The following is a 26475-nucleotide window of genomic DNA, read 5'->3' as shown; positions in this document are numbered from 1 at the left end:
AGGATATGAACACATTTTAAGGCATTGCGTAATTCATACAGCGGAGTAACGGTTCAGATACGATGATTGTATCAGCAAGACAATCTACCCTGTCACAAAGCAGCATCTGTGAGGCAATGCTTTGTGGACAGTAGCATACCTGAAATGAACTGGCCTGCTCATAATTGTCACGTCAACTCAGTGGAAGAACACTGGGACGAGTTACAACGTCTAACTCGAAAGTCCAATACCTTCTTTAGACTCAGCTCCTGAAGAAGAACGGGCTGCCATTCCTCCACAGACAATTAGTAGGACACTTTACTCAAAGTGTCCCAAGCACAGCAGTAATGAAGACAAAGGGTGGACACATCCCATATTAACGCACACTAGTAGGTGGCTGGGTACTTTTGATCAGACACTGTGCCTTCAGGAATATATGTATTACCACACGGTGCTCTGAGTTATCAATAGGCTGTGTTATTTTATTTGGTTCCTCTAGCCTCGTGCTGCGTTAATCCGACGCGAGGATTTCAGTGTGAGCCAGAACCGCTAACACAAACAAAAAATTAATTATCTAACTTAAATTTTTCGAGATGACGATTACGATTTGAAGATTAACCATAGAATGTGACGCCTCGGAAACGACAGCCTGGGAACCGATAGAGACAGCATAAGCTTTCGTCCAGGTGAAATACACAGACGGAAAATAAAACGTAACACCAAGAATGAGTCGTGCGACATAAACGAAAGTTAGTAGGCGTGTTTCTGCACCTAAAAGATGATGTGTGTTCAAATTTCACGCCAGTCGTATAAGAGTGGTGTTAACCCGCCAGGGTAGCCGAGAGCGCTAGCGCGCTGCTTCCTGGACTCGGGTAGGCGCGCCGGCCCCGGATCGAATCCGCCCGGCGGATTAAGGACGAGGGCCGATCTACCGGCCAGCCGGGATGTGGTTTTTAGGCGGTTTTCCACATCCAGCTAGGTGAATACCGGGCTGGTCCCCACGGTACTCCTCAGTTGCACGCGTCGCAGACATTTGAAACACGTCCGCACTATTTCTCGATTTACACTCGACGCAGACAGTTGTTGTACACTAATTCCGTCCTGGGGGGTACGGGGTGGCGGCAGGAAGGGCATCCGGCAATCCATAAAACTAACCTTGCCGAATCCGTTGTAACCACGCCGACCCTGCGATCGCTGCGGGACTATGGCGTAAGTGAAAGAAAGTGTAAGAGTGGTGTTAGTAGCGCCACTATAAGGATGCCAATCCAGTTTGCTTTAAATACTCGCTGTACCGGTCGTAAGCGTTCGCTACCATCGAGACTGGACTTGGTGAGTTGATGATAGTCAAGAAAGCATTAAGGAGACAAAGATGCCATTATCAACACCTCACTGATTTTGAACGAGGTCGTGTAATAGGGCTACGAGAAGCCGGGTGTTGTTCTGCTATATTACTGGAAGACGAGGCAGGAATGTAGCCATTGTACATGATAGCTGCCAGTGGTGTTCACGACCATGTACGGTCTCAAGAAGATCGGACTCTGAATGGCCACGTGGAACTACCAAGAGGGAAGGCCATCGTGTTCAGTGTATGGCTCTGGCGCATCGTACTCCATCTGCAGCAGCAATTCGAGCAGCAGTTGACACACACAACGAACTCTTACAAATCAGTTACTTCAAAGACAGCTCCGAGGCAGACGTCCCGAAGCGTGAATTTTACTGCGCCCAAACCACCGCCCTTTGCGACTTCAATAGTGTCAATCGAGTGCTCATTGGAGGGCGCGGTATAGGTCCATTGCTCCAAAGGTGTTTCCCAACAGGATAACGCTCGCCCATGTACTTCTGTTGTAAATCACCATGCTCTACTGAGTGCCGACATGTTGCCTTGGGCTGCTCGGCCACGAGATCTGTTTCCAGTCGAACACATTCGGTACATCATCGGTCGAGAACTCCAGCGCCATCCCCAACCAGCATTAATCGTATCTGTACTCGTATTGACCGACCAAGTGCAACAGGCAGAAGACTCCATCCCACAAAATGACATACGTCCTCTGCACGTTTTGATGCTTGTAGCCAACATTCTGTCATCTATACCGGTTATTAATGTACCAGAATTTCCCATTTGCAATTACTTATTTCGCGATCACATTAATCTGCGAACTTGCAATGTTAATCGCTTAAATTTGTTACCTAGACAAACGTATTCCCGAAATTTCTTTACATTAATTATTGCTTGGTGTTGTAATTTTTTCCGTCAGTATATAATGAACTACCACGAAGACAAAAGACATGGATATCCTCAAATCCTAGCCTTGGAGAATTTCAGCTTGATCATGTGGCAATCAAGAAGATTTCTCCCAAAGAAATTATGAATTTTAGGTATTCAGGGATGCAAACTTGGATTCAGACCACTACCTTTCTGAAATTAAGTTCAAAGTCATCCCAAACAGGAAACGCAGCATGAAACTAATTAAGGGTCGGAAGTACAGCACGGAAAATATATTAAAATCAGATGAATTCACAAAGGCAACAGAAACCATTCAGACACAAAGCTGGGAGGATATCAAAGAAAACCTAATTACTACAGCCGAACGGATAGCACCTAACATAAAGAGTTAAAAACATTCCTGATGGTCGCTAGAATGTGATGCCCTCATTGAAACAAGAAAACATGCATGGCAAAACTAGCTAACACAGAAAACAGAAGAAAGCAGATTGAATTTCATTACAGGTAGAAAACTGGTAGACAGAAATATAAAAAGGATTAAGAAGACACATGAAAACAAAACTCTCCTCCAAATTGACGAAGAATTTGCTAAAAACAACACAAGAAGCTATTACAGAACTTTCAAACAAATGTTATCAAGATACAAAGCACCCACCCTCCAATTTCGAGATGTAAGTGGGACCATCGCTCACAATAACACGGAAAATTCCAAAATACTAGCAGGCTACTCTGAGAAACTCCTGAATTGTGAACCCATCCTTGAAAAATTTGAATCCATCCCAAATAACAGTGAGAAGCAGGATTCAGAACCACCTACGACTGAAGAACTACAGCAGGTCATTTCAGAACTTAAAAACAACAAAGCGTCCGGAGAAAACCAAATAGTGGCCGAACTATGGAAAATGGCTGAAAAAAATGCAATTACATGCCTTCAGTGTGTTTTCGAGAAGATCTGGAAGGAAGAAGAGATCCCCTCAGAATGGAGAACAGCTCTCATCCACCCTATCCACAAGAAAGGTTTGAAGACGGACCCCAACAATTACAGAGGAATATCACTGCTGGATATAACATACAAGATTATTTCTAAAGTCCTTTTGAACAGGGTAGAGCCGCAATTGGACCCACAAATCGGGGAATACCAGGGAGGTTTTAGAAAGGGTAGATCATGTTCGGAACAAATACTGAACATCAAAAACATCATGGCATACTTAAAATGAAGGGCAAAGACATACGTAATCTCCTTCACTGATTTAAGAAAAAAAGCATATGATTCGATTGACAGAGAATCTCTATTATCAGTCCTGGAAGAAATAGGTTTGGATAAGAAAACAACTAATATTATAAAAGCAACCCTTACAAATACATTTTCGAAAGTTAAATTATTGGGAGAATTATCGGAACCCTTTGAAATAAAAACGGGAGTGCGACGGGGGATGGACTCTCACCATTGCTGTTCAATTGTGCGCTTGAGAAAGTAGTCAGAGATTGGATCACAAATATTAAGAGTGGTATAAGACTGGGTTTCAAAAAGAAGAACCTTAAAGTATATTGCATTGCTTTTGCAGATGACATGGCCCTGTTTGCTGAAACAATGGAAGAAGCACGGGAGCAAATCCTTGAACTAAAGAAACAAGCAGCTAAAATAGGGCAGCACATCTCCTTTGAAAAACTACGATATTGACAAACATCAAGCATTATTGTGAATACCTCAAAGTTCAAGAACAAAAGATTGAAATAGTAAAAGAATTCAAATATCTCGGTGAACCGATTAGTTGGGATGCTGGGGAAAGCAAATCAATGGAATCCCGAAAAAATAAACTTGAATTGGCCTTCCAGCTAACAAAAAATACATACAACAAAAAATCCGTTTCATGGGGGTCCAGAATTGCGCATTACAAGACAGTGATTAAGCTAGAAGCACTGTATGCAGCAGAAACACTAAACATGAATTTCAAAGGCCAAATGGAGAAACCTGAGCTAAAGGAAAGAAAAATTTTAAGAAAAATCATAGGACCAAAATTTCAAGACAATAAGATTATATACATCAAAAATAAAACTCTCTACAAGGAAACTGGAAAACTTTCAGATACTATGCGAAAAAGGATGATAAATTTTTATGGTCATCTTCTCAGAATGGATTCCAACAGATTAACTAAATAAATCTTTGACTTTTTCCGCAACCGCAAAACGAAACCCAACTGGTTTAAAGAAACTGAGAAAGACCTAGTAGAATTAAAGAGTTCAGAAAATTCACTTTTTGACCGAAAGGCTAAATTAATTACTAAAGATGAAAACATAAGGTTCCAAGACAAATCTACACAAAAGTCGAAACCCTGCATCTCGGAAGAAGAGAGGAAACGATCAGAAAGAGTGAAAAAATACAGGGCCCTAAGAAAAGAACAACGCGCAAAGAAACGATTGATCCAGCGTACCCCAAAGAGGATGAAAGGAAAGAAGAAGAAAGAATTGAAGGGGCGAAAAGTTGACAATACATTATAGTGACTAACAAGAAGTCTTCGGTATTTGCAGGCGTCCTCTGTGCTTCAATCACTGAAAATAATAGTTTAGTGACTTACCGTGACAATGAAGAAAATTACGTCGTAGGGTTGGTAACAGCACTAAATACGGCCGTATCTTCTGGCTGTTGTGCCATCACGGGCGCAACAGGGTGGAAGGGGACTGGTGGAGGGAGCAGAGGAGGAGAAAGGCGCCGAGGGACGCTGTTCTTCCGCATTTTCCGCGGAGCGCTGCGCGGGACAAAGACAAAGAGCAGGCGGCGCGGCATTAGCGAGCACTTTGCGTAACCGCGCTTGCCCGCGTCTCCCGGGAGACGAGGCTCGGTGCCGTGGCTACGCGCCCGTCATCCTGCCGGCGCGTCGCTCTTCTTGTGCGCCTACTCCCACAACGATCGATTGTCACTCTCACTGACGTCACGCCACGCCGCGACGCTGTCTCGCGCCGCGCGCAGGTAGTCGTTCTCCTTCCGTGGTCCCTCAGCTGCCAGAAACAACTCGTCTCCCTGCAGTGTCTCTCGTAAGCTTAACACGAAAGTAAACATTGAGCTGTGTGTTCCTCCGAGTTCCTCATAGGAGTTTCCTTCCGGCGGAACGTAAATCATACCCTGTCGAGACTCAGGCGCGGATCATAGAGAGTGTGGGAGTGGGGGTGGTGAGAGGGTGGGGGTGGGGAAAGGAGAAGGGGTCACGATACTCAAGACATCCTCCCACCACCTCACCCCCCAAAAGAACATTCTACTCAAATATTACGTACACAAGGTGTTCCGGAACTATTCACTAAAATTAATGAAGGAGGTAGACAGCATCAAAACAAATACACACTACTGGCCATTAAAATTGCTACACCACGAAGATGACTTGCTACACACGCGAAATTTAACCGACAGTAAGAAGATGCTGTGATATGCAAATGACTAGCTTTTCAGAGCATAACACAAGGTTGGCGCTGGTGGCGATACCTACAACGTGCTGACATGAGGAACTTTTCCAACCGATTTCTCATACAGAAACAGCAGTTGACCAGCGTTGCCTGGTTAAACATTGTGATGCCTCGTGTAAGGAGGAGAAATGCGTACCATCACGTTTCCGACTTTGATTAAGGTCGGATTGTAGCCTATCGCGATTGCGGTTCATCGTATCGTGACAATGCTGCTCGCGTTGGTCGAGATCCAATGACTGTTAGCAGAATATGGAATCGGTGGGTAAAAGAGGGTAATACTGAACGCCGTCCTGGATCCCAACGGCCTCGTATCACTGGCAGTCGAGATGACAGGCATCTTATCCGCATGGCTGTAACGGATCGTGCAGCCACGTCTCGATCCCTGAGTCAACAGATTGGGACGTTTGCAAGACAACAACCATCTGCACGAACAGTTCGACGACATTTGCAGCAGCATGGACTATCAGCTCGAAGACCATGGCTGCGGTTACCCTTGACGCTGCTTCACAGAGAGGAGCGCCTGCGGTAGCGTACTCAACGACGAACCTGGCGAAGGCTAACTCGTGTATCCTTGCTGACTGCACGCAAAAGTACTTTATTCCTCGCCTGGGCTCAAATTGTATAGAGCGGATGGACGTGTACGGGTATGGAATGTTCAAATGTGTGTGAATTCCTAAGGGACCAAACTGTTGAGGTCATCGGTCCCTAGACTTACACACAACGTAAACTAGCTTACGCTAAGGACAGCACACACACCCATGCCCCCAGGAGAAATCGAACCTCCGGCGGGAGGGACCGCGCGATTCGTGACATGGCGCCTCTAACCGCGCGGCACGCCACGTGGCGGCGGGTATGGAGATAACGTGATGAATCCATGGACCCTGCATGTCAGCAGGCGACTGTTCAAGCTGGTGGGGGCTCTGTAATGGTGTGGGGCGCTTGCAGTTGGAGTGATATGGACCCCTGATACGACTCTGACGGGTGACACGTTCGTAAGCATCCTGTCTGATCACCTTCATCTATTCATGTCCATTGTACATTCCAACGAAGTTGGACAGTTGCAGTATGACACCCCACACGCCCAGAATTGCTACAGAGTAGCTCCAGGAACAATCTTCTGAGATTAAACACTTCCGCTGGCCACCAAACTCCTCAGACATGAACATTACTAAGCACATCTGGGGTGCCTTGCAACGTGCTTTTCAAACGAGATATCCACCCCTCGTACTCTTACGGATTTATGGACAGCTCTGCAGGATTCATGGTGTCAATTCCCTCCAGCACTACTTGACCATGCCACGTCGTGTTGCGGCATTTCTGCGTGTTCGCGGGGGCCCTACAAGATATTAGGCAGGTGCACCAGTTTTTTTGGTTCTTCAGTGTATATTGAGAAGGAAAATGAATATAAAAACATTGACAGATTAAGATTTTGCATTGGGTAGCACTTTAAAGACTGTACTTCAGAAGTAGAAATTCATCGGAAATTGATGACGATAGTCACAATACACTGAGTACCAGATGGCAATTTTAATTTATTTATGAAACAATTAGACACATAATTAAAGTTTTTAATTTTTAAACGTAATATTAAGTGGACCTTCTAATTTAAACTTTTTGGGCATATCTATTCTAGTGCTAGACTTAAATCCCTTGTCATTTCATTCTGTTATATTGCCCCTCGTAAAATTTACAATGTAAGTTACTAAAACAAGGAGTGCTTCTTATTGACAACATTTGCATAGACACACAGACATTGCAAAGCTATTGTTTAATTACTTGTATTACACTACAAGACTAATTAATTAAGAAGGTATTGAGGACTTTAAAATGTATTTGCGAAATACAGGCTGGAAAGGTGTACTCGGCACATGCCTTTTCCATAGCAGAACTCCAACATACAGTAGGGTTCGAAATACTGGCTGAAATTGCTTGATAAACCGGTCGTGTGCCTCAGGATGGAAGTACGCTACCGATTATAGCCGATATCGCTGCCGATGTCGAAACGATTTATCATTCGTGTGTAGGGCCGATGATGGGCAGCAGAAACAAAGTTTAACTTCCAGTTCCATTTATAATAACTTGCAAGAACAATGAAATGTAAGATGTGTGAGAGCAGCAATGACACTAATTTTTAAAAAAAAAAAAAAACAGTATTGCCTCCTTCAAAGTAGCACCATTCGGCAGCTATACACCGACGGAGTCGTTTTCCCTGTACTGGTAGCAGCGGTGAATGGCTTCAGATAGTAGGGCCTGTAACATGTCCGTCACATTGTTTTGAGCCGGCCGATGTGGGAGAGCGGTTCTAGGCGCTTCAGTCCGGAACCACGCTGCTGCTACGGTTGCAGGTTCGAATCCTGCCTAGGGCATGGATGTGATGTCCTTAGGTTAGTTAGGTTTAAGTACTTCTAAGTCTAGGTGACTGATGACCTCGAATGTTTTAAGTCCCACAGTGCTTAGAGCCATTTGAACATTCTTTTGAATGTTCTCTAGAGTCCCAAAATGACGTCGTTTAAAAAGCCGTTTTTCAATTTCAGTAAAGGAAAACAGCCACGAGGACTCAGGTCACGTAAATAGGAGGGCTCTGCAACAACAAGACTGCCTTTTGGGTCAAAAATTCCAAGACGGAACTGGTTGTGTGACAAGAGGTGCAGCCGTGATGCATCATCCACATGCTGCAAGTTCGGTCTCACTCAGTTCATCCTTTTCCTGAGCCTTTCAAGGACGCCTTTGTAAACACTTGGTTGGCAATTTGTACTGGAGGAACAATCTCACACGAACTCACACATGGTCGACTTTTTCGTCGATAATGATTTGTGCCAGAGAAAAACTTGTGCTGTTCATAAAGAATATTCCCTATAGGCTTGTTTCAAATTTTCAATGGTCACACTCGCACACTCCTCAAGCTTAGCACAAAACCTGATAGAATAAATTTTGTCAAAATCCCACTGGGAGATGAAGAAGCTTGCACAGTATAGAGTAGCATGGAGAGTTGCATCAAACCAGTTTCAGGTCTGAAGACCACAACAACAACAACAACAACAATGATTTCCGAAATGGAATGTCTTATGCGTCTAGCTCCAACTTCTATTTCACGTTGCATACTTAATCACGTCGGAAACCTTTTCGCAAGAATCATCTGTGTATAAATGAGAATTGTCCCTTTATATCTTCTGTACGCGGTATTATCGCCATCTGTATATGTGCAAATCGTTACCACATGGCTTTTGTCACCTGAGTGTATCACACACAGATAAAATATCCAGTTATTGGGACAGATTTTTCAGCTGCTCGTTCTTTCTTGTAACTTGCGCACGCCTTTTGATTCCATTACCGAGGAGTAAGCCCTTACAACAAAAAGTACAATTTCACTTATGGCGCTCAAAAATAACGTGATGGCTATAGGGACCTGTAATTTGGACTGAGCATCCAGCAGGGATGAACACACAGGTCTACACAAGTAGAACGACACAGAGTAACCAGAGCGCTGGCATTGTTGTCAGACTCATTGCTTTTCTCACACAGCTCATAATACACTCTGACACTCCGCTATACTCTGCACTGGGGATCAAGAAGGAAGGAAGACTACGGTTTAACTTTCCGTCGACAACTATGTCATTATAGACAGAGTATAAGCTCGTTATGTGTCAAGGATGGGGAAGGAAATGCCCCGTGTTCTTCCAAAAGAGCTATCCCGGCATTTTCCTGAAGCGATTTAGGGCAATCACGGGAAACTTAAATCTCGTTCTTCGGACACGGATTTGAACCGTCGTCCTCCCGGAAACGAGCTCAGTGTGCTACGCACTGCGCTTCCTCCTCGGTAATGGAATCAAAGGGCGAGCACAAGTTACAAGAAAGAACGAGCAGCTGAAAAATCTGTCCCAATAACTGGATATTTTATCTGTGTGTGATACACTCAGGTGACAAAAGCCATGTGGTAACGATTTGCACATATACAGATGGCGATAATACCGCGTACAGAAGATATAAAGGGACAATTCTCATTTATACACAGATGATTCTTGCGAAAAGGTTTCCGACGTGATTAAGTCTGCAACGCGATATACGAGTAGAAGTTGGAGCTAGACGCATAGGACATTCCATTTCGGAAATCATTGTTGTTGCTGTTGTTGTGGTCTTCAGACCTGAAACTGGTTTGATGCAACTCTCCATGCTACTCTATACTGTGCAAGCTTCTTCATCTCCCAGTACCTACTGCAACCTACATCCTTCTGAATGTGCTTATTGTATTCATCTCTTGGTCTCCCTCTACGACTTTTACCCTCCACGTTGCCCTCCAGTACAAAATTGGTGATCCCTTGATGCCTCAGAACATGTCCTACCAACCGATCCCTTCTTCTAGTCAAGTTGTGCCACAAACTCCACTTCTCCCCAAATCTATTCAATACCTCCTCTATAGTTGTGTGATCTACCCATCTAATCTTCAGCATTCTTCTGTAGCACCATATTTGGAAAGCTTCTCTTCTCTTCTTGTTCAAACTATTTATTGTCCATGTTTCACTTCCATACATGGCTACACTCCATACAAATACTTTCAGAAACGACTTCCTGACACTTAAATCTACACTCGATGTTAACAAATTTCTCTCCATCAGAAACACTTTCCTTGCCATTGCCAGTCTACATTTTATATCCTCCCTACTTCGACCATCATCAGTTAATTTGCTCCCCAAAGAGCAAAACTCCTTTACTGCTTTAAGTGTCTCATTTCCTAATCTAATTCCTTCAGCATAACCCGACTTAATTAGACTACATTGCATTATCCTCGTTTTGCTTTTGTTGATGTTCATCTTATATCCTCCTTTCAAGACACTGTCCATTCCGTTCAGCTGCTCTTCCAAGTCCTTTGTTGTCTCTGACAGAATTACAATGTCATCGGCGAACCTCAAAGTTTTTATTTATTCTCCATGGATTTTAATTCCTACTCCGAATGTTTCTTTTGTTTCCTTTACTGCTTGCTCAATATACAGATTGAATAACATCGGGGAGAGGCTAAAACTCAGTCTCACTCCCTTCCCAACCACTGCTTCTCTTTCATGTCCCTCGACTCTTATAACTGCCATCCGGTTTCTGTACAAATTGTAGATAGCCTTTCGCTGCCTGTACTTTACCCCTGCCACCTTCAGAATTTGAAAAAGAGTATTCCAGTCAACATTGTCAAAAGCTTTCTCTAAGTCTACAAATGCTAGAAACGTAGGTTTGCCTTTCCTTAATCTATATTCTAAGATAAGTCGTAGGGTCAGTATTGCCTCACGTGTTCCCGTATTTCTACGGAATCCAAACTGATCTTCCCCGAGGTCGGCTTCTACCAGTTTTTCCATTCGTCTGTAAAGAATTCGCGTTAGTATTTTGCAGCCATGACTTATTAAACTCATTGTTCGGTATTTTTCACATCTGTCAACATCTGCTTTCTTTGGGATTGGAGTTATTATATTCTTCTTGAAGTCTGAGGGTATTTCGCCTGTCTCATACATCTTGCTCACCAGATGGTAGAATTTTGTCAGGACTGGCTCCCCCAAGGCTGTCAGTAGTTCTAATGGAATGTGGGCTACTCCCGGGGCTTGTGCTCCGTCAAACTCTTCATGCAGTATCATATCTCCCATTTCATCGTCATCTATATCCTCTTCCATTTCCATAATATTGTCCTCACGTACATAGCCTTGTATAGACCCTCTATATACTCCTTCCACCTTTCTGCTTTCCCTTCTTTGCTTAGAACTGGGTTTCCATCTGAGCTCTTGATATTCATTCAAGTGGTTCTCTTTTCTCCAAAGGTCTCTTTAATTTTCCTGTAGGCAGTATCTATCTTACCCCTAGTGAGATAAGCCTCTACATCCTTACATTTGTCCTCTATCCATCCCTGCTTAACCATCATTAGGAATGCAATATTCCGAGATCCACAGTGTCAAGACTGCGCCGAGATTACCAAATTTCAGGAATTACCTCCCACCACGGAAAACGCAGTGGACGAAGTTCTTCACTAAACCGAGAGCAGCGGCGTCTGCGAAGAGTTGTGCTGAAACACAAACAATATTGCGTGAAATAACCAAAGAAATCAATGCAGGGCGTACGACGTACCCGTTTCAACAGTGGGGCGAAATCTGCCGTTAATGGGCTATGGCAGCAGAAGAACGACGCGAATGCCTTTCCTAACAGCAGGACGTTACCTGCAGTGCCCCTCTTGCTCTGTTAACCATGTCGGTTGGACCTCAGACGAATGGAAAACCGTTGACTGTTCAGATGAATCCCGGTTTCAGTTGGAAAGAGCTGATGGTTGGTTTCAGTGTGGTGCAGACCACAAGAAGCCATGGAACCAAGTTGTCAGCAAGGCATCGTACAGGCTGGTGGTGTTTCCATAGTGATGGGGCCTGTGTATACATCGACTGGACTTGATCCTCTGGTCCAACTGAACCGAACATTGACCACAAATAGTTATGTATGGCTACTTGGATGTCATTTGCAGCCATTAATACATTTCATATTCCCATACAACGATGTCACGTCAACGGGCCACAATTGTTTGCGATTGGTTTCATGAACACTGTGGACAGTTCGAGAGAATTGTATGGCCACCCAGATCGCCAAATATGAACCCCATCGAACATTTATGGGAGATAATAGAGAGGTCACTTCGTGCATAACATCCCGTACCGGTCAGTCGCGCAATTATAGACGACTACAGAGGCAGGATGTCACAATGTTACTGCAAGGGCTTCCAAAAAGTGTTGAATCCACGCCGTCGAGTTGCCTGACTTCGACGGGCAGAAAGAGGTCCGACTCGATATTAGGAGGTATCCCATGACTATCCGGCCTCTGTGACCGAGCGGTTCTAAGCGCTTCAGTCCGGAACCGAACTCCTGCTACGGTCGCAGGTTCGAATCCTGCCTCGGGCATGGATGTGTGTGATCTCCTTAGGTTAGTTAGGTTTAAGTAGTTCTAAGTTCTAGGGGACTGATGACCTCCGATGTTAAGTACCATAGTGCTCAGAGCCATTTGAACCATTTTTTTGTTAAGCCTCATAGTCCTTAGAGCCATTTGAACCACTGTTTTTATCCCATGACTTTTGTCACTTCAATGTATGTACAACGTAAAATCCTATTGCAGTGATTTCAATGTACAACCAGATACTGAACCGACAGAAGGCATTACTTGTAGTCAGTCGTCTGGTAATCTCTCGACTCTTTCCTCATCAGAGCTACAGTCTGGAACCGCACGACCGCTACGGTCGCAGGTTCGAATCCTGCCTCGGGCATAGATGTGTGTGATGTCCTTAGGTTAGTTAGATTTAAGTAGTTCTAAGTTCTAAGGGCTTATCACCACAGAAGTTGAGTCCCATAGTGCTCAGAGCCATTTGAACCATTTTTCCTCATCAGAATTCGAGGAACCCAGTTCATCGTTCGTGCTGTCATCTGCCATATTGATGGGAACCTATCAACAACGGTATCCTTCCAGGCACCCAGTTTCCATCCATATAATTTCTACAACACAACACGTTTCACAAAATCGTCACATTCTCCCGACACATGCCATTATCGTCTTGTCTTCTTGCCAGAAGTAGACAATTTTCCTCTGGACAGTTTTTGTTGCCGCGCACCGAAAATAATTCAGAAACACCGATAAACTCAAAAGTTTGCTTGTTTCTGAAATTTTCCGTATAAGTAGCGACGAATTTTTTGTTAAGGCTTTTCGAAGGTATCAACCATAATCTGATTCTTCATCTACATCTACATCTACATTTATACTCCGCAAGCCACCCAACGGTGTGTGGCGGAGGGCACTTTACGTGCCACTGTCATTACCTCCCTTTCCTGTTCCAGTCGCGTATGGTTCGCGGGAAGAACGACTGTCTGAAAGCCTCCGTGCGCGCTCTAATCTCTCTAATTTTACGTTCGTGATCTCCTCGGGAGGTATAAGTAGGGGGAAGCAATATATTCGATACCTCATCCAGAAACGCACCCTCTCGAAACCTGGCGAGCAAGCTCACCGCGATTCAGAGCGCCTCTCTAGCAGAGTCTGCCACTTGAGTTTGTTAAACATCTCCGTAACGCTATCACGGTTACCAAATAACCCTGTGACGAAACGCGCCGCTCTTCTTTGGATCTTCTCTATCTCCTCCGTCAGACCGATCTGGTACGGATCCCACACTGATGAGCAATACTCAAGTATAGGTCGAACGAGTGTTTTGTAAGCCACCTCCTTTGTTGATGGACTACATTTTCTAAGCACTCTCCCAATGAATCTCAACCTGGTACCCGCCTTACCAACAATTAATTTTATATGATCATTCCACTTCAAATCGTTCCGCACGCATACTCCCAGATATTTTACAGAAGTAACTGCTACCAGTGTTTGTTCCGCTATCATATAATCATACAATAAAGGATCCTTCTTTCTATGTATTCGCAATATATTACATTTGTCTATGTTAAGGGTCAGTTGCCACTCCCTGCACCAAGTGCCTATCCGCTGCAGATCTTCCTGCATTTCGCTACAATTTTCTAATGCTGCAACTTCTCTGTATACTACAGCATCATCCGCGAAAAGCCGCATGGAACTTCCGACACTATCTACTAGGTCATTTATATATATTGTGAAAAGCAATGGTCCCATAACACTCCCCTGTGGCACGCCAGAGGTTATTTTAACGCCTGTAGACGTCTCTCCATTGATAACAACATGCTGTGTTCTGTTTGCTAAAAACTCTTCAATCCAGCCACACAGCTGGTCTGATATTCCGTAGGCTCTTACTTTGTTTATCAGGCGACAGTGCGGAACTGTATCGAACGCCTTCCGGAAGTCAAGAAAAATAGCATCTACCTGGGAGCCTGTATCTAATATTTTCTGGGTCTCATGAACAAATAAAGCGAGTTGGATCTCACACGATCGCTGTTTCCGGAATCCATGTTGATTCCTACAAAGTAGATTCTGGGTTTCCAAAAACGACATGATACTCTAGCAAATAACATGTTCTAAAATTCTACAACAGATCGACGTCAGAGATATAGGTCTATAGTTTTGCGCATCTGCTCGACGACCCTTCTTGAAGACTGGGACTATCTGTGCTCTTTTCCAATCATTTGGAACCCTCCGTTCCTCTAGAGACTTGCGGTACACGGCTTACTGTTTTTACTGCTTTTCTGCGCCTATGCTTCACTTCAGAACACTAAGGATCTTCATACATTTTCACAGTGCATACGAATAATACCGCTAACGTGCATTATTAACGGAACAGAGAGAGCAGCTGTCCAGAGCGCTTTGGAAAAACAATTACATGAATTAAATATTTAACACGGTGATTCAAGAAAATGGTGAAGGTTTTCAACGCTTCAGCGTACCTCATTCACGCTGAAATAACAACGAAGTAGCACCTACGTAATAGGGACTTGTTTCCACTAGCGTTACATCTGCTGCAGGTGCAGTTTGCTCGACTAGCAATCCCTGAGAGTGCTGAGCGAGTGTTGGATTACGTTACCGTTGAACTTACGATGAATAAAGTATAGAGCGCCATTACGTCCACCGCAAATGTTGCCAGCTCAGTACCCATCAGCTTTACGACAGTCTCGTAACTGGTCGTCTTTTACGTTATGCTCGTCTCGTGGCTTTAAAGCATTACGAAGCTGTGTAACCAAGCGGCAGCGTAGTTGTTCATTTTTCCAGTAGAGTAGAAGTAGCTGCAGCGTATGATGGCTAAGAACAGCTCGTCAGCTCGAGCAAGTGGAAAATATTTCTGTTGGATGGTTAAGGAAGAAGGAAAGGGTATGTACTACTGGGTGCTTTGAAAAGATTTATCCACTTCCAAAACACTGTGTCTTCTACATCAACGACGATGAAAACTGAAGGTGAATTTTTAATTTACGTGGTAGCCCAATTTTTTTATTGGCTTAAGATATGCCTTAGAGAGCCTTTTTTGAGATTCACTTATATTAAGTACGTCATAAGTGTTAAAATCGCGATTTACTGCATGGGTGTCTGAAGCTTCCGAACACTCGAGTGCAACTGATGCAATATTAAAGGAGTTACCGATGGAATGGGGGTCCTGTTACTTGCCGGTAGCATCACAGAGGCCGTGAGTATCAACTAAAATACTATTCTCAATAACACTCCTGCTCGTAACATGATTCGTATACGGGAAATAGTCTGAAAGAAATGGTTCAAATGGCTCTGAACACTATGGGACTTAACTTCTGTGGTCATCAGTCCACTAGAACTTAGAACCCTAAGGACATCACACACATCCATGCCCGAGGCAGGATTCGAACCTGCGACCGTAGCAGCCCCGTGGTTCCAGACTCGCTACGGTCGCAGGTTCGAATCCTGCCTCGGGCATGGATGTGTGTGATATCCTTAGGTTAGTTAGGTTTAAGTAGTTCCAAGTTCTAGGGGACTGATGACCTTATAAGTTAAGTCCCATAGTGCTCAGAGCCAGTGCTCCAGACTGAAGCGCCTAGAACCGCTCGGCCACTCCGGCCGGCAACAGTCTGTAAGCACGTGCTTCTCTCCCATCTGCTTAATTTGTCATTAGCTTGTTTTTTTTTATATATACAAAGTAAAACGTGAGTGCTTGAAAATGACACACGGACAGAAAAGGTTCGAAAATTAATCCCAATAGTGCAGTAGCTTCTACTGGTAATGGGAGGGGGGGGGGGGGGCACTTAATCAACACAATTTCGTCGAAAAGAGAGTGTTTCGACATGGGCGAGGAAAAAAAGACCAACAGTCCGGCGTTGCCATTGCCGATTAAAGGTTTGTTCATTTTTAATATTAAAAAACGCAAGCTGAAACGTTAAGAACTTGCTTTGCGAAACAACATTTTTCACGTTAGCGGGAGCTATAACTCATGAAATAAATGCAATTACATTATAACTTTAGAGTCAGCATTTCTCCTACAGTAGTACGTATGATTTTAATTTCTATTTTTTTGTGCAGATTTTTATAACGACTTTTTTTTCGAAAACATTAAGTTTTATTTCAGAGTGCCGTCGGCTTGTTGAAACCAATCTTGTAAGTATCCTTGTGTACTAGGTTAGACAATATTATCAGTGTCAAAGCAGCTTTTGAAATTTTGGACTAAGCTGAAAATTGTGGAGTTCAGAAGTCCAACCAACCATCTTTGTTCTCCGCGAAGTCCTTTCATCGATGACGTATAGTGTCCTCTAGGTGCAAGCTTTTTTACTGAAAAATACATACTCCAGTCTAAAGTGTTAATAATAAAAGTCTAAAGTCTGTTTTGTAGTTTCTTGTTATTTTAATGGAAAATAAATCGTGCATATTGGCTGCAAGGTCGATTGTCACCCTGGTCTATTCTCTTAAGCATATGGCTACAAAGTTTTTATTTTCCTCGAATATTTTTGTACTACTTCACTGCGCTGTTGTAAATAAACTTATCGGTGGTGTCCTGTTAAGCTTGCTTCGGAAAATCGCTTTGCCCATTCAATACAGATTGGCAACAGGCAAATTCTAACACACAACATGCTTTCGCTGCCTGGTTGGCCGCCATTTTCAGCAACTGCGGTCGGTGACGCTCCTGTCTTATGTTTCCCAAACTAACCTGCGGGCCACACGTTCAAAAAACCTTTGAGACTTTGTCTTTTATGTACTGTATCATTTGTTACGTTATGTTTCGCCACTTACCGACTTTTTAAAATGTTTCATGCAGTTTGTAATTACCAGTATTAGAATTGCTACTACCAGTTCTACTAGTGTGTGAGATCGAAAGAAAGACTTAGCTCAAATTTTTTCATCACTGTAGAAAGAATCCTAGTGATTCTTGTGGCTGAAATCATCTGCGTGACTATTCTCTCGTGAGCACCTCTGCTGTGCTCATTAGAACACACTGGTCGCTAGGGCGCCTTTGTCAGGCGTCTATGACAGTTGGCGCCAAAGTAATCTGCGAGCTTATTCAACAGGCTGCGAGTTTTGCTTTTAAGGCGACGCGGACATAAGAAAGCGGGCGCCGGGAACAAAGGCCGTCGTTTACTCCGCCACCCGGCAGAAGAAGTGCTCGCCGCGGTTCGTCCGTCTGCCGATAGAGATCGGTTTCAAACTCCTGCGTCTGACACAGCCAGAACTGGTCTAGCTCTGCATAAACTGCGAGCGAATTGATTAAAGAAACGAAAACTTACGTATCAGATCCAGGAGTTGTTACCGGAACTACAGCTTTCTGTCTTAGTTCCTTCGAACTGTGTAGAAAGCTTAGGAACTTAGCTCTGTGTTTTAAAAACAAGGGGGTGCTTGGTCAAATCGGTGACGTCGGCATCGATCTCACAAGACTGTGACTAATTAATAAAAATATTTATGGAGGCACATCGCGATATTTTTCAATTCAACGTAAAGCACAGAATTAAGGAAGAAAGCATAGTGTTTTACTGTGCCATCCACATCAGTGTCATTAGAGACGAAGCGCAGGCTAGGATTAAGGAAGGATGGCGATGTTAATATGCCTTGCTGTTTATCTCCAGCGATTTAGGGAAATCACGGATAACGTAAATTTGGATGGCCAGATGGGGATCTGAAATGTTGTCCTCCCGAATACGAGTCCAGTGTGCTAACAATTGTGCTGTTTGCTGAGTCGTAGGGGATTATCATTTCACCTTTTTCCCAGGGTTAAATAGTTCTTAAGCGGAAGTTTGAATGGAACAGCAAAAACTATATGATGCTTAGTCAGGTAGTAGATTTTATCTATACCATTCAAATTCCGAATTATACAATGTGATTCAGCAGCCCCTACCGGTGTCGTCTTATGCAACCCGCAGTTCTACATATGACCTTCAAATCACGTACGGATATTTCATACTCTCGCTCGTTACGTGCAAACTGTTAGTCCTACAGTAAAAATACAGGAGTTCTTGTGGTAGTGTATTCCACACTGCCACCAGCACTGCTAGATGGTCCGTTGGACATGTGGAGGTGCTGCAGTACGTCTCCCCAAAGTATCCTTGAGGTGCTGGATTGGATTTAAGAACGGGTTACTGGCAGGCCAGTCCGTTCTCCGAATATCCTCTCATTCGAAGACTTTCTCCACATGCACTGTTTTTTGCGGTCGCACATTGTCATCCGCATCAGGGTTGAAAGGAAAACCTGAAATGACACACATGGGGAAGGAATACAGTATCACAATAACGATGAACTTTAAGTATATTGTGTTCAAATACCTGTAGGATAGTAGGCACACGCGAGATTATGCCTCCACACACCACAACATGGTGGTCCACCGAGACAATTATGTTTGACACTGTTCCTGGGTGTTACGAGTTCCCATATCTCGTCACATGAGAGTGCTTCGAGAATCACTACACAGACTAGATCTGCCCTCCACCAACAAGAGCAGACGATCCCACTCATCGCTGGTACAGTCTTGGCACCATCGGTAATGGTGTCATCGATGCACGGATGTCAACGAAACACAATTTACTGGTCGTCGGGCAAAGAGACAAGCCTCAGCTAGTCGCGTGAGAATGTGTGCTTTGCAGTCCTGTTATAAGTGGATGCAACTGCACATGCTGTCTGACTTGGATCCCGTCTTGCATGTTGCACAGTATAGCGGTTATCTGCTGCTGTGTGTGACCATGCTCCTTGGGGCAGCAGTGCCTGTGGTTCGGAACGCTCCCATCCACTTAAGACAATGCTATGACCACTACTGAACTCCTGGGCTACACTCGCCACGCGTCGTCCTTCTTCCAGTTTCAAGGTGATTCCTTCCGTAACCAGTGCCAGGACGAAAACAGGTGCATTTGGTGTTAAGTAGACACGCAGAGCAAACTGATGAGGCATTAAAATCTCTCTCTCTCTCTCTTTGGAGGTTAACTGAAGCAGTCGCTCACTTTCTTTCCTGCCACGACAGTCTAGTAATGCTTGTAATGATTAAATATTCTAACTTAGTCAGAAGTAAATAAAGTATGAAGAACATGGCACGAATGGAAACATCAAGACGTCACAAACAGCGCGCGGGTTGAAAAACAGGGCAGAAAAACCACCCGTAGTGGAGGGAGGACGTTGCGTCTGTAAATGGATGAGACGTTCGACAGCTGATGTCGCGGCCACGTCAGCACTGACGTTTCAGTTGTTCGGCATCTCCTCCACTTCTATTGTTCTCTGATGTACTTCGTTTTCTCGTTTAGGCTACGGCATTGTGCAAGAGAATTAAACGTGTTGACAACGGCAAAAGCATTGTCACGATATCTAAATATCATGGCATCTCTTCCACACGACTGCTTTTGTGAGTTTTGGGGATTCGTCTTGTTCTCTCGATGCGTTTATGGACTGTAAAACCCTAACCGAGAATGAGTCCCCGACTCTGCTGCTGTCAGTCGAGTTTCCATTTGCTGATATTCGGCTTTTCCTGCTGTCTTTTATTTCTGCTCGCGCTGGTGATTTCTTTGTTTTATACAATTTCTTTATCAGAAACACATCGTGCTACGACGTTTCTGTTAAGCTGTATTATCGACCGATTATTTTATGTCTTCTCACAAATTTCATGTAACTAAGGCTTCGTTCACACGTAATGTTTCTAGTTACGTATTGATTCTAGGTGACTACATCTCTACGATTTTGCGTTGTCTGCTTTATAACTGCTTAAAATTTCAACATTCTCCTTTACCTAATTTGTCAAAAGATGCGAACAATGTCAATAAGCACGTTCTGAGCAGTGATTTATCAAGCTTTTGCGACATTCCAAGAAAACATAAGGATACAAATAAACATACATTTGATAGAAACATGTAATTTTCTGTAGAAAACAATAAATGGATCGTTAATTCACTCCAGTTTTAGAAAAGTTCACAATAATCACAAAGAAGGAAACTGAAGTCATGGGGCTTTACACTTAAATTTTTTGTCATTATTTAATGTTTTGTACCAATAGTGAAAGTTTTCACTCTTATTGTGGATTTAGACATAAGCATTCCAAAACTAAATGAAATGTCTAAATCTGGGCGCAAACCCTGTTCACAATACAACAAAATTACTCCTACATTTTGCCCCAGTTTTTAAATTTTAAGTGTATCTTTCAGAGGTCTTTTTTCCATAAATATTTCATTTATGGTATCAGGGTTTTTAATTAGGTATTTAGTAAAATTTATTACTGTCGATTTTTTGTAGATCAGTTCATTCTGTTTCGCTCAGTGGTACTACAGTGTAATTTCACATAATACTAGATTTAGCGTGAGTCACAAAGTCTCTTTTGAAATCAGTTTTACCTCTTTTGTACGTACACTTCCCTACTACAATGGCATTATTGCAAGAAAATGTTAAGAAAAGGACCGCAGATCACCGCTTTTGGTTTTCGATAAACTTTATAACTTAGTCAAATATTATGCGTTCATTTTAAAACATGTTACAGCGCTTCATTTATTAATACTCTGCAGCCGTATTTAATAACTTCTGCCAATACAATCGAATGCAGAAACATGTAATAACAAAATTTATGAAATGTGGAGGAACTTATTCTCCCCTATTACTTTTGGTTAGCAGTTACTTTTAGAACGGGAAGTAAAAATTGCAAATTAAAGTTTGCCTGTATTACCGTAACAGGAAAAGCAATTTTTACTTGTCGAAATATAAACAATTTGTATGTAGCTTTTCGCTGGTAAACTATTAATTTACACACGAAAGGAAGCTTTCCAAGTAGATATTGTTCGTATCTGTTTGTGCAAGCTTCAAATCTGGTAGTAATCCGTCAGATTCTTCATCAGCTTTAATTCAAGTAAATAATCCGATACACAGGTTAAGTCAAGCTCATTGAAACGTGGGCCTACAGAAAAACGTTCTCTTGTTTAATTCAGGGGTACGTAGACCTCAACAGTAAGCATACGTTTACATTCTTTATACTCTGACGTACATGGTAAGGTAGGTGCAGGATCCACCTCATGTTTTATGAGAAAATAGTAGATTTATTGTAATGGGCTGGCATTAGACAGCTGTTAAATGTTAATAAACCTGAATGGTAACCACATATACAGATAATGATCTAGTGTCTATCTCTTTATACAAGATATCCTTATTAAAGCTATATTGACTGTTAAGCGACCATGAATGTTTCGAAAATATGAAAATGTTCTTCACACGCCGCTACCTGTCACAAAATTTTGTTTATATGTTCTTCACAGACTAATATGTGCTGTTGTAATCCCGTGAAGAAAAGTACAGATAATCTAATAAGATGTAATATTCGCTTCGTTTGTTGGTATGGTGTTCACATAATTCTTTAAAAGAATAATCTCTCACTTGATTCATATGAAATGGATGTCTTCCTGTGCTGAGTTCAGTTACCTCCATTAATATGACCATTTCGATCTTGTTAACCACTGTTCATAAACTTGCAAATGACTCTTAAAACGGATCATCACTAGCGTTTCTGCTGCGCTACAGAAAGAAGATGACGGTCAAAATGAAGCTTGTTCGATTTAAATATCGATGTGTCGATCATGACGTTATGTGCCAATTGCAATGTCTTCCAATATTGGTCGTCGAAATGTATTATAGTAAGTTTTAAAGTGACAATTTGATTTTGAAAACGGCAATACAAAAATTATTTCATTATTGTCTTCGTAATGATAATAATATGAATTATATTATTATTATTTGTTACCTTTGCAAATCTATAAAATAATTTTTATAATCCCACATTACCATTTGTTGTTGGCTGTGTAGTATCCGTTTGAGGTATCTAAAGTCAAATGTCTAATGCTTTAGTACAACTCAGTAAACAGTTCACTGAAGTTTAGTGGCACATACAGAATGGATTTTCCTTGCGTTTATTGTGGACTAGAAATAACCGAGAATAAATGTCAGTATCTGATTTATGTCTGGGGTTTGTAATTTCAGAGAGTGGTAACGTGGAACCTGTAGGAATAGTTCAGTGGTCCGCCTAATGTGATGAATGTAATAAGCGTAAATAACAATGTAACGTCACAGTCCGCATTACGAAATGGCGAGGACAGATACCTATACACTGTTGTGCAGCTGCCTCTACCGATGTCGTTTTAGGCGTCATGCAGTATTACATTTGCCCTTCGTGAACCACGCACGAGTTATTCATATTCTCTCGCTCGCTATACAGAAACTACTGTATTACTCCTACAGAAAAAATGAACAGGACCTTTTTGTACTGAAGTATGTTTTCGCTGGAGGCAATGATTTTCGAGTTATTCGAGGAAAACGTACAAAACTGACCTTCAAACGCACCTTCAGCTTCACGCGCATCACTCAGTAGTTAAGATTTCTGGTATGTTGTTCATGGCATTCCCTTCTAACATTGTGCAAAAAATTCCGACTACACGAATTATTCCCGATATTCGACCTTTTCTGATCCCTATTGATTGGGCTGTTACGCCACTCATATAGTTGACTACTTCCTTAATGTTATTAATTTAAACGTGATCGTAAAGTTAATGAAAGGAAAACCACATTTATAAACGTTACATTGAAACCAATAACGTTGAAAATTCTGTCCAGACTTAACCGTTAATAGTACAGTAGTTTGATAGTCAGAAGGCCTGGCGCATACAACGATGTAACTCTTAATTTTATGCTCTTAAAATACAACAAAATTTTTAGGTAAAATTTGCACTTTTTTCGACTTTATAGTTTGTAAGTGCTCAACTAAGCCGATGCGTAATAAGAGCACTCGATGAAGGTCGACTGTGGGAAATAACTAGAGCAGTGGCAAATTCTTTTACAGTTGTAGTAGGAGTGTAATGAACTACACACTAAAAGCTGTGAGGATGGGGCGTGAGTCGTGCTTGGGTAGCTCAGATGGTAGAGCACTTGCCCCCAAAAGGCAAAGGTCCCGAGTTCGAGTCTCGGTCCGGCACACAGGTTTAATCTGCCAGGAAGTTTCATATCAACGCACACTTCGCTGCAGCGTGAAATTCTCATTCTCGCTTTCGTACGTTTTTCGTGAAAAACTCAAAAAATATGGTTTCTAGCTAAAGCGTTTCACGGTACAAAATTTATTTGCATTATATTTGTTACAAAAAGGTCCTGTTCATTTTTCTGTAAGGCTACCAGTTTGGGCTTAACGAGTGAGAGAATTCTAAAAATCTCGCATGCAGCCAGATATAACATTGAGGGTTGGGTGAAGCGATAGCGGTAGGGGCAGGTGACTCGCCCCGTATATGAGAATGCAGACTCCCTCGGCGATTTTAATAGATGAAATGTTCGCGGGTTATCCAGACGAGTAGGAAGCTCGTCGAAACAATGCGACAACATGACGCCCTGGCTTGGCTGATAACCCAAAAAGTTTTCATCAATACGTGTATATTGGGTGTACCAGAAATTTTGTGACAAACTTAGACAGGTTGGAGATGTTGGCTTGAGGAACAAATCGAGGATAGCGACCCGTGTCTGGAAACGTCATTCAGCGACGCTACAGAGCGTCTACCACTGCGCCTACCACTAGACTACCCCGTCGGCAGCAAACGTGACTGTCTACGCTGATGGACTGTGGGCGGAACCTCAAGCAGCATTGTTTGTTATCCAGTGATCGCTAGTGGGAGCTAGCTGTTGAATAGAAAGGCCTTGCCTCCTATGAATGTGCTGCTCTGTTCCATTGGTGGATGACTGTTTTGTAGATGAGTTTCTATCTGCGGTTTATTTTCTCAGATATACGGAAAAACACTGGAGATTTTAGAGGGCTTCAGGCACCAAACTGTGGATGAAAATCCGTCTCTGAAACGGTCATCCACTGCAGCAACAGAGCATCACATTCATAGGAAACAGGGACTTTCTACACAACACCTAATTCCCTCTTCTCCACTGCCTATTGTGGCATTCAGTCGCAATCACTGAAAAACAACATTGCGAGATGTCCCACCTACAGTGCTTCAGCGTCCAGAAACACGTGTAGTACATTGCTGGCAATTAAAAATGTTACACCACGAAGATGACGTTCTAAAGAGGCGAAATTTCAACGACAGGAAGAAGATGCTGTGATATGCAAATGATTAGCTTTTCAGAGCATTCACACAAGGTTGGCGCCGGTGGCGACACCTACAACGTGCTGACATGAGGAAAGTTTCCAACCGATTTCTCATACGCAAACAGCAGTTGACCAACGTTGCCTGGTGAAACGTTGTTGTGATGCATTGTGTAAGGAGGAAAAATGCGTACCATCACGTTTCCGACTTTGATAAAGGTCGGATTGTAGCCTATCGCGATTGCGGTTTATCGTATCGCGACATTGCTGCTCGCGTTGGTCGAGATCCAATGACTGTTAGCAAATAATGCACGACCGCATGTTGCAGGTCCTGTACGGGCCTTTCTGGATACAGAAAATGTTCGACTACTGCCCTGGTCAACACTTTCTCTAGATCTCTCACCAATTTAAAGCTTCTGGTCAATTGTGGCCGAGCAAGTGGCTCGTCACAATACGCCAGTCACTACTCTTGATGAACTGTGGTATCGTGTTGAAGCTACACGCGCAGCTGTACCTGTACACGCCATCCAAGCTCTGTTTGACTCAATGCCCAGGCGTACCAAGGCCGTTATTACGGCCAGACGTGGTTGTTCTGGGTACTGATTTCTCAGGATCTATCCACCCAAATTGCGTGAAAATGCAATCACGTGTCTGTTCTAGTATAATATATTTGTCCAATGAATACCCGTTTATCATCTGCATTTCTTCTTGATGTAGCAATTTTAATGGCCAGTAATGTATAACTCACGAAACAGTCCACTGATGTTTAGTGGCACATGTAGAATGGATTATCCTTGCGTTTATTGCACACTAGAGATAATCGAGAATAAATGTCAGTTGCTCATTTATGTCTGGGGTTTGTAATTTCAGAGAGTGGTACCGTGGACCGTATAGGAATAGTTCAGTGGTCCCTCTCATGTGATTAATGTAATAAGCGTAAATAACAATGTAACGTCACAGTCCGCATTACGAAGTGGCGAGGACAAATACCTATACACTGTTGTGCAGCTGCCTCTACCGATGTCGTTTTAAGCGTCATGCAAAGGGGTAGCCTAGTGGCAGGCGCCGGTGTCTGTGACTTCGACGCCCCGCAGGGTCTTTGGATAAAGATTGTGGACTCGGTTCCTATGCTACATTCGTTACTCAAGACCACCTCTACAACACCTCAAAGTAAGTCGCAGCATTTGTAGGGCAACCTGTATGTTTCACGGTGATTTCCCCTTCACACTTCCCTGCACCCCATGTGGGAAAGATACTGAATGACTACGGGGTCTAGGCGGTGGTAGAACCACAAGAGAGTGTGGGTGTACTGACCGACGGTGGTGAGCAGCATGTTGTCGAGCAGGAGAGCTATGGCGACGATGACGAGCACCAGCTTGCGCGACTCCCGGCAGCGCTGCAGCAGCCCGTTGAGGCGCGTGCCACCCACGCAGTCCTGGACCACCGTCATCCTGTCCCCGGCCCTGCAACATATACACATACTGCGCTGTAGTCTACTGTACTTTCTATGGAAAGCAGAGGCGTGTGAGCATCTAGAATGGAAGAAACTGATTAGGTACACTGAGGCGACAAAATCTATGGGACAGCGATATGCATATGTATAGACAGTGGTACTACAACGTATAGAAAGGCAGCTCATTGGCGGAGCAGTCATTTGTTCTCAGGTCATTTATGTGGAATGGTTAACGACGTGATCACGGGCTCACGAAGGAAATTAACAGATTTTGAACGCGGAATGGTAGTTGAAGACGAATGGGACATTCCATTTCGGAAATGGTTAGCCAATTCAATATTCTGAGATCCAGAGTGTCAAGAATGTGATGAGAATGCCAGATTTCAGGCATTACGTCTCACCAAGGACAACGCAGTGGCCGCCGGTCTTCAC

The 26475-nt window shown here is 43.2% G+C and overlaps 1 protein-coding gene across 2 annotated transcripts in view; it reads right to left on the bottom strand.

The window, feature by feature from the left end:
- LOC126467915 (synaptic vesicular amine transporter) overlaps positions 1-26475 on the bottom strand; it is an 805596-nt gene that overhangs the window by 362927 nt on the left and 416194 nt on the right. For both annotated transcript variants that reach the window (XM_050096506.1, XM_050096505.1), the window contains exon 2: positions 25905-26053. In XM_050096506.1, coding sequence (XP_049952463.1) covers positions 25905-26040 — 136 coding nt within the window. In that variant the 5' untranslated portion in view covers positions 26041-26053. The remainder of the gene's footprint in view (positions 1-25904; positions 26054-26475) is intronic.

This window comes from Schistocerca serialis, chromosome 1, assembly GCF_023864345.2.
Source record: "Schistocerca serialis cubense isolate TAMUIC-IGC-003099 chromosome 1, iqSchSeri2.2, whole genome shotgun sequence".
In the NCBI taxonomy this organism is placed as follows: domain Eukaryota; kingdom Metazoa; phylum Arthropoda; class Insecta; order Orthoptera; family Acrididae; genus Schistocerca; species Schistocerca serialis.
The sequence above is the reverse complement of the archived record's forward strand: the minus strand, read 5'-3'. Positions and strand labels throughout refer to the sequence as shown.